At 49.8% G+C, this 8813-nt stretch overlaps 3 protein-coding genes across 3 annotated transcripts, besides 1 other annotated feature; 2 read left to right on the plus strand and 1 right to left on the minus strand.

Moving 5' to 3' along the window:
• Nucleotides 1-485: 485 nt before the first annotated feature.
• FPSE_01069 (uncharacterized protein) lies at nucleotides 486-1534 on the plus strand (the record flags this gene model as incomplete). Its single annotated transcript, XM_009254189.1, has 2 exons — nucleotides 486-820; nucleotides 874-1534. 2 exons carry the CDS (start codon nucleotides 486-488, stop codon nucleotides 1532-1534), a joined length of 996 nt encoding a protein of 331 aa, XP_009252464.1.
• Nucleotides 1535-1895: 361 nt separating this feature from the next.
• FPSE_01068 (uncharacterized protein) lies at nucleotides 1896-2867 on the plus strand (the record flags this gene model as incomplete). The annotated part of the gene is made up of 2 exons (XM_009254188.1): nucleotides 1896-2267; nucleotides 2325-2867. The coding sequence occupies 2 exons, from the start codon at nucleotides 1896-1898 to the stop codon at nucleotides 2865-2867; spliced, it is 915 nt and encodes a 304-aa protein (XP_009252463.1).
• Nucleotides 2044-2122: a microsatellite.
• Nucleotides 2868-3377: 510 nt separating the features above from the next.
• Nucleotides 3378-5570, minus strand: Fst12 (the record flags this gene model as incomplete). Its single annotated transcript, XM_009254187.1, has 3 exons — nucleotides 3378-3660; nucleotides 3712-3795; nucleotides 3850-5570. The coding sequence occupies 3 exons, from the start codon at nucleotides 5568-5570 to the stop codon at nucleotides 3378-3380; spliced, it is 2088 nt and encodes a 695-aa protein (XP_009252462.1).
• Nucleotides 5571-8813: the final 3243 nt, after the last annotated feature.

Below are 8813 nucleotides of genomic sequence, written 5' to 3' on the forward strand. Positions count from 1 at the left end.
TTGCACCGCAATTAGGTACCTACAACGGGGACACTTTAGACTACATGGACCGATTTTAAGTATTAACTTTGTCTTTCTCCCTAATGTATCGAGTCAAATACATGGTCACTGTTGAAACCTTCTGGGTAGAATACCGATATGAGCAGATGAGGCAGCAATCCTAGTAGCCCATTGCAACCTCAAAAGTATCACACATGACCATTGTATTTCTTCTCCATATACCTAACTATCGCTAAGTATCTTGGTGGCATAATGACATTCTACCTACTAAGGTATTTATCATATACTTTACTTCACTGGTCTTGTGCACCTGCTTGTTCCTGACAATTGTTGTGATACGATACAGATGTAAATAGCCGATTGGTTGCTCAGCTTGGCCCGCTTTCCGATTAGCGACACATCCATACCAATACCGTTAAGTTCAACTGTAGTTTACGCGACCGGTTCTCCAGGCGCGTACTTTCAACACTTCTTACGACGCAAAAATGCCACCTGATCCGCTATTAGACGAAGACGAGCAATATGCATCGTCGGAAGACTCCGACTTTGCCCCAGACGATGCGCCCAATCAAGCTTCCGATCAATCTGATGTAGAGGATGAAAAGGATGAAAAGGATGAGGGCGACAAATCAACTAACAAACGGAGTCGCCCTGCGACCGACGAAGGCGCTGCTAATGCAGGTTACGATAACTCTGGTGACGAGGCGATCATAAAAAGGGGCGAGAAGCGCCGTAAAAAGACACAGACAAGAGGAGTGAACGAAGACGAAGACGGTGGTGAGGGTGGTTTGATCAAGACCCGGAGACAGCGCGCCGCAGAGTAAGTTTGCATTGTGCATTATTCTTAGTGATCGTACTAATTTAAGGTCGTAGAAAAGAGGAACGCAAGTATGCCACCACCAACAATGAGCCGGTCACAATCGACGTCGATGCGCTGTGGGCGCAAATGATATCCAAGACGCCCATTCCCGGGACCAAGGTCGACGAATCCACCGATACAGATACAAACACCGATCCCACGAACAAGGAAGTAGAGTCGGCCGTGCAAGCTGCGGGCTCGATTGATTCGGATGATCCCTCAGCGATGATACGCATCAAGCGAACATACAACTTCGCTGGTCGAGTGCACACAGAGGAAAAGCTTGTTGCGCGCGACTCAGCTGAGGCAAAGCTCTACCTTGCCTCGCAGGGCGACGCCCCTCCAACAGAGGGCCGCGAAAAGCGTGCTACAAGGAAAGCTTTCAAATCGGCTTTTGAGCCTCAGGTGGACCTCATGCCCCAGCGATCCGACCTGAATCTAGGAATGGCCGCACGAATCAAGGCTGGCAAAGAGGTCCAGGCCAAGAAACTCAACGTCGTGGACAAGAGTCGCATGGATTGGGCTGGCTATGTGGACAAGGAGGGTATCAAGGACGAGCTGGCGCTAGCTGGCAAGTCCAAGGATTCTTACATGGCAAGGGAAGACTTCTTAGCGAAGAGCGAAGCAATGAGAGACGAAGATTCAAGACGGGCGAGGCTGGCTGGAAAAGTTTAAGTTTTGTTTCTTACTGGCGTTACGGGTATGATACCATGGGTTGAATATTTGATCAATAGACCTGAGAAGAAACAAGGTATGCCCCGCAGGGTTGCCATACCAGATTCACTCATATGTTACAAAATGATGCAATTCATATCTCAATCTCTCTGAATCCGCTTTCAAGATCCTGGATACTGACATAAAAAATTGTAAACAACTATCGACGCTGCTCAAAGCTATCACTCACTGCCATGTGAATCGCATGGTGGGGCAGCCTTGTAGAAAAATGCAAGGCTGAAAAGCATAACAAAAAATTTACAATCAACATCATCACCCAACCTTTCGTCCTAACAACGCTCACAAATCAAATCCGCCTGCTATGGCTATCCTAGGCAAGCGCAAGGCTGATTCCGAGCCTGCAATCTCCGAAGAAGATGCCGCTGCCATCTTCCGTCGACATTTCGAAGCGCAGTTTGCACCATTGCCCGATGCGAAGGAACCCAAATCCAGCTCAAAGAAGACAAGACATGACGAGGAAAGCGACGAAGACGATGGCGGCGAAGGAAGCGACAGCGATAGTAACGACGGTAGCGACAATGAGGACGAAGGTGAATGGGGTGGCCTCTCTGGCGACGACTCGAGTGAGGAGGAAGAGGAAGAGCAGCCTCGAGTGATAGAAGTCGTGGACCACTCTGGAAAGCAACCAACAGCCACAGCCACAATGTCGAAACGAGAACTAAAGGCCTTCATGGTAATAATAATACCCTCCGTAGGATCTACGAGGTATAAAACTGACATACATCACCAGTCATCACGCCCTCCAGACCAAACATTCACCAAATCCGAACCAACACCTGCAGCTACCTCATCCTCACCGAACGACCTCCCTGAAGACGCACCCGCTCTCCTCGCCCAAGATCTTGAACTTCGTCGACTTATCGCAGAATCACACCTCCTCGCCCCCACTATCTCGGCTTCTGGCACAACCGTTACACCAAAGACGTTCGCCGCTGGCCGTACTCGTCAGAAGGCTACAGACATGCGTGTTCAGGCCCTAGGATCCAAGGTGTCTATTCATAAACAGGAGAAGATGCCTATGAACATGCGCAAAGGGATTGTGGCTGCAGCGGAGGCGCGCGAAACCAAACGTCGAAGAGAGGCTAAGGAGAACGGTATTATCCTCGAAAAGGAAACTGGTAAAAAGAAAGGACGTCAAGACCGGAGAAGAGACATGGCAGTCGATCGACCCGGCGTCGGCAGACTCAGAGGAGCTGAGTTACGTCTCAGTGATAAAGACATCAAGGGCATAGAGGGAACAAGAGATACGTTTGGCAGAAGGGGAAGGCGATAAGTCCACTATTTCATGGAGTATATTCATGTCTTAGTACAGCAACGCGGTGCCTTGTCATTTCACCATCTGGTATCACACGAAGATTTGGGTAGCGTGTAAATCATACAAATTTTTCTTCTAATTGCCAAGCTTCGGATCAATTTCGATCACTAGCGTTGGCTTCCACACAGGATATCTAAATACTCTAACAATCATCAAAGAACGGCAACTATTTATATATAGAGGCATCCTTTGATACTCCTCGACATAATGCTGTCTTCATGATGCTCACAGGCCTTCATCAGAAGCTTGTCCCCGCTATCATAGCGTGGGTCTATCAAAGCCATATTTTGGACCACCGATGAGCGCTTCCAACCAAAAAAATAAATGTAGTAAAATATGAACATAGGAAAGTCAAGCAGAGTGCACGCAAATACCGTTGCAAATTGCCACCAAAAATTCAAGCCATAAATCCCTTGTAGTCATGATCTGTGTGCAAATAAAATGACAAAGTCGTACATAATTCAACCGTTACATCATGCCGCTAGCGTTGATAGCAGCCGGTTGGCTCATTGTCATGGGCATGCTAAGGGTTTCGAGACTGTTGAAGGATTGTGTGGGTGCGTTGCTTGAGGGAGGAGTCGAGCCATGAGCGGCAACGTTCAGGGAGCCGGTCACGTAAGCGCTGTCAGAGTGAGGAGAGGCCTCTTCCAATGAGCCAAGATGGTCGTCACCGGAGAAGTCCTCCTCTTCGTCGCCAGACATGTGTAGTGAACCGTCCCCGCCGTCTTCGCGACCATGTGTGCGCTTGTGTCTGGAAGCGTTGTTAGTGGATATGGATTGAAGGATGAATAATAAAACATACTGTGCCAAATTGTCGGATCGTGAGAAGGCCTTGCTACAGTGAGGGCAAACATAGGGTCTCTCTTGTGTGTGTGTTCGAACGTGTCTGGGAAACAGATCAGTATCGATGAGATGCATTGTGACTGGAATGAATTCTTACCGCTTAAGATGTTCTAAACGCTTGAAGAGACGGCCACAGGTAGGAATGGGGCAAGAGTGGGACTTCTGGGGATAAGGGCCAACTTCCATCACAGTAGCGGAACGGGCACGTCGGACAGCACCGTTGGAGGCAGGTGCAGATCGTCGTTGCTCGCTCATTGAACCGTCGCCATTGTATTCATCACCAGCGAGGTGAGAGAAATCCTGATGGAGACCCATAGAATTGGTGGCGGGGCTTCCTTCCACGGTAGACAATGGCGTTCCGTGTCGGGACATGTTCTGGTGGTGGCTGTTCATTGACATGCCAGAGGTGCTGTAAGACAGTCCGGGAGGTGAGTTGTCTGCAGACTCATCACCTTCGGCAACGGGACCAACAGAAGCGGAGACAGATCGTCTGAGATCAGAAGGCCGACGAACATGCGAGTGTGCTGGGTGAGAAGGGGCAGTTGGGGGTGCGATCGCCGACATAGATGGGGGGATGGATGAACGCCGTCTTCTCTGCTTATATGTCGGCGAACCTTCGATCACAGAGTAGACGTTGTTTGTACCATAGGGACGAGAGAACTGGGGGCCAGCCAAGTTGGATGGAGGGAGTTGAACCATGCCATTGAGTCCGTTCATGCTAGCCATATGATCTGGGATGGCGGAGTACAGGCCGGTCTCCTCGTTGGCGATGTACGCAGGTTCAGCAGAGATACCCAACGCCTGTTGCGGAGGCGTGATGGGTTCAAAGGAAATTCCTCGGTTGCTGTAGTCTTCGTACTGTGAGGAGACAAATGATGGGGCGGGTGAGTACTCGAGAGCGTATGCGGGCATTGAAGCGTGGCGCTGGTGGCCTGTCGTGATAGGAATACCGTTCTGGTTATACTGAACACGGGTGAAATCAGGTTCCCTCTTGACGGGGACAGCTTGGTGCATCGGGTGAGGCACCGCCATCGTTCCATAAGGTACCATTGCGTCCATCCCCTCCGCCAAAGGGGCCATGGACTGGGGCATCATTGTCGGGGGAGGAGGCATCGAGTCCATCGCTCGCATGACGGGAGATGTGGACTGACTTTGGGAGAAAGCAGATTGCTGGGCGCTGAAGGATGATGAGTTGGCTTGTTGAGCCTTTGTCAGTTGCTCGTAGAGCGACTGAGATGAGTCGTACTGGAAAGACAGTGCTGGTTCGCTGACAGCAACAGTGGTGGCTTCCTGGCCCATCTTCTCCCGCTTGAGGTCGCGTTCCAGCGCGTCAAGGAACAGGCGATCATGGGGGACGCTGTACCAGTAAAAGACTTTTTGCTTCTTCTGAGTTCGGATACAGTTGTTCTTGTAGAGGAAGTCGAGGAAGGCGCTCTTGGGCTCCTCCAGAGAAGCATCAGTTCCAGACTTGAGGTTTCGCAAGTCAGAGAAGATACCCTCCTCGAATTTCTTCGAGTTCTTGACAGGTCGGCCGAAAGCCTGGAATCGGAAGGACAAACATCGCACGATGTCTGTGCCAGAAATATGGAAGAGGTTGTTCCAGAGAATGCATGAGACATATTCACCTGTGGGCAGCAGGAATCGGCGAATGTACTGATCGGGTTGCCAGTCAACAGGGGCAGAGATCAGGAAGTACTTCAAGTTGTCGACTTGTTGCAGAGCGACCTGGGCATCATGAGGGAGAGCTTGCTGGGCCTCAGTGCTCAACATGAATGTTTCGGGCTTCTGAGGCGCCATTGCGGAGTGTTGCGAATACATCTTGTGGCGTTGTGAAAGTAATCCGTGACGTGACCGCGGTTGGTCAGTCTATTTGATGGCGCTCGACGGCCGAAATTGGTTGTCGAGGCGAGCCGAAGTGTCTGGGTAATCGCAACCAGAGGTTCTGAATTGAGCAGTTGAGAGCAACTAAGTTTCGTTGATTGAAATGAAATGGTCAAGGCGCAGCCTGAGTCCGAGTGAATAAAGATGGTTGGAATGATGCTTATTGACCAAAATTCGAGACCAGCCCGGAATAATGGAATCGCTGCGCGAAACGATTCGAGACTCAGCAACCGCGTCAAGCGAATGCAGCTGAGGCGTGTAGAGTAGCAACCGTCAAGGCGTTGGCGATGGTGTGGGGTTCGAAGGCGATAGCAATCGAGCCAGATTAAAGCTATAAGCAAAGAGTAGAAAGCAAGAAGCGAAACAGATCAACAGAGCCGACGGGCAATGTTCATCAAGCGGCTTCGTGGGTGGAAACGAAGGAAGGAAGCGGCGCGTTGATGATGAACTTGAGACGTCGGGGGTGAAGACGGCTTCTATTGAAATGGGAAGAGAAACGATTTGAGAGCGACTCCGGGATGAGACCGGGGAGTGTGGAGCGAGGAGCGAGGGAGGAGGGGAGAGGGAGAGGAAAGTGAAGGGAAAACAAAACGACAAGAGGAAAAGATTTCAGAAGGGAAATCTGAACGGGTGGGCGAGCGAGGATATACGGGGGTTTAATGAGATGCTGGTGTGGAAAGAGCAAGCGTATGTGTAGGGTCGCGCCGACAGACGGGCAAGAACAAGGTTAGGCAAAGCAAGTGAGTTGAGAGACAAGAGGTGGAAGGAGAACCCCGGCCATGCCATGTCGTTCCCACTCATCCATGAAAAGGAAAAGACAAGGAAGGTAACCTAAGGGCAAGTACCTGGCATGGATGGCAGGTGCAGGCCTATGGAGATGGGTAGGGTGGGTTCCAATTAGGTTGGGATTGGACTTCTAGAGCACGCGCCAGCCTGAGAAAAGCGAGCGACGGCGTTGCGAGGGCGGGAGAGCAGCCACATACCACGCACGGTGCTTTTAGGAAGGCCTAGGTGGAGTGGACTTGCTCGTCAACAACGGGAGTAGCGGGGCTGCAGTAAGAGAAAGTAACATCGTGCCAATCAAGAATGTTCAGTGGAGGCTTTCTGTTTTTCCACCCTTGGGAAGGCACAGTGTGGCTGACTTTTTCTTTCTTTCCCCGGGTGTCATGCAAACACCAGGAAGTCATAGATCATCCTTTGATAGTCCTCTGCTCCATGTCGTTATTCGTGATGTTCTATAGATTCTTTGACTTCCACCCTCGTCCCCGACACTCCACTCTCACCGTCGCCTTAAAACGTTTGTTCTAATATGCTGTTTTCAGGGCTGCAAAACCCCTAGCTGGTCAAACAACAGGCCATTTTACTATGGCTGGAGGAGGAAGCACGAAACATCAAGACGATACGGTGCAGTACAGTGCCACACTTGACAGTGCCGTCCAGTCAAAGTCAGATGAAGAAGATCTCACACGTTGACTCGATAGTACCTTCACAACCATGCGCACTGAACAATTCATGTCGAAAAGTGGGCTTGTGCTAGTTATTAGTGTGTCCAAGCCAATTTTGCTTTGATATCACCAGCATATCGGTGCACGGAAGGCGTTCAGAAGCTCAGTCTGAGTGGCTTTTGCTCAACGAACTCTCGCCCATAGTCGAGCGTAATAGACGGGCGTTGACTCTCTATCAAGAGAAACCACATCGGTTCCCTGGCGGCTCGCAATGAGTGAGCGAATTGATATGGACATCAACAACACCCAACCAGTGTCTTTGTTACTGGCTCCCTTGTTTACTACTACCATGTACAGGACTGTTTGTATTACTACTACGAAATCGATAGGTTGGTTCCACGCCCCTGCTTCAAACAATCTACGCTCCCTTCCGCGTCGGACAACATTTACTGAATAGGGTCGAGGCCGAAGAGATCGACAAGGGTCGCGGAAACAAATCCAGAGTTACATTTGCAGCTAATAAGCAACGTGGGTAACGGTCCTCATTCTTGTCTTTGATTGCTGTCTCAGCCATTATCTTACAGAAATGATGACTTTGAGAATAAATGGAACCTGAAACATAAAACACAAGTCGCTCACACTGCCCACGTCGTGCCCGGTTGTCGCAGCCCAACAATTGGTTCTCAGAACTCTCAGACGCCTGTATTGAAAATTTAGGAGCCAATCTCCAGACCACCAGCATTGATCCCGCTGCACTCTGAGATTCGATCGATAGACCTGTCAAATATGACCAGCAAACCCAACGGTTACCTGGCTTTGCATTTCTCTCAACCGACAGCATTGCATGTCGAACTCAACTAATTCGGGACATTTATCACCCATACCACACACCGGAGGAGTGGGTTTTTTCAGAGATTAGCAACTGCTGCTAGTCAGAATAGGCCGAGCCTGTAATCGATGTTAGCGTCTTCGGCCGACCATATTTGATGATTATTATTGTTTTCTATGCAACTTTAAAGTCAGGGTTTCTCGCAAATACCAACGAGATATTGTGGCTTGTGCCAGTGCGAGAGTCGTAATTTCCATCACGATCCCAAGACCCATTCTCGGAGATCACTCTTATACTATGCGCTATAGTTTGGCGGTCAATTGTCATGGATCGCTCGAGTCCTGTCTTAATGACTGCGATGTCGAATATCACCAGGCCACCGCATTTACTGTCGAAGCTGGCTAGTTACGACGCGAGCGGACAGTCTGAAGTACAGCACGAATTCAAGTAATAATGGACAAATTAAGTTTGTTCCTTGATCACTAAAAAGGGGTTAACGAAGATGTTTCCAAGCCATACGGATATGCGGGAGTTTAATTACCACCTGGCATAACACGAAAATGAGCTGAAGCGAGATGGAGGTCCGTCCACCCTTCTGATCTCTCCAAACGGCCACAGCTGAAGCAGTTGAGGTTCATCATTTCCGTCAACCAAGGCTACTCTGTTCATGTTACGTACGCCTGGCTGATCACTGATGGCCCTCGCATGCACGACATGGAACTCATTATTCAAGCTTACATGAGTAAAAAAAACTTTATCCATCTACTGTGGAGAAACAACAATGTGCTACGCCATGTACTACCACAAAATACAGAGTGCAGTGGACGGAATGTCTTGATTCTCGCCAATTCTTTTGACCAAGACACTCACTACCTTTACTCAATATTTGGGGGGGGGGGGGGGTCC

This window comes from Fusarium pseudograminearum, chromosome 4 (assembly GCF_000303195.2).
Source record: "Fusarium pseudograminearum CS3096 chromosome 4, whole genome shotgun sequence".
NCBI lineage: Eukaryota > Fungi > Ascomycota > Sordariomycetes > Hypocreales > Nectriaceae > Fusarium > Fusarium pseudograminearum.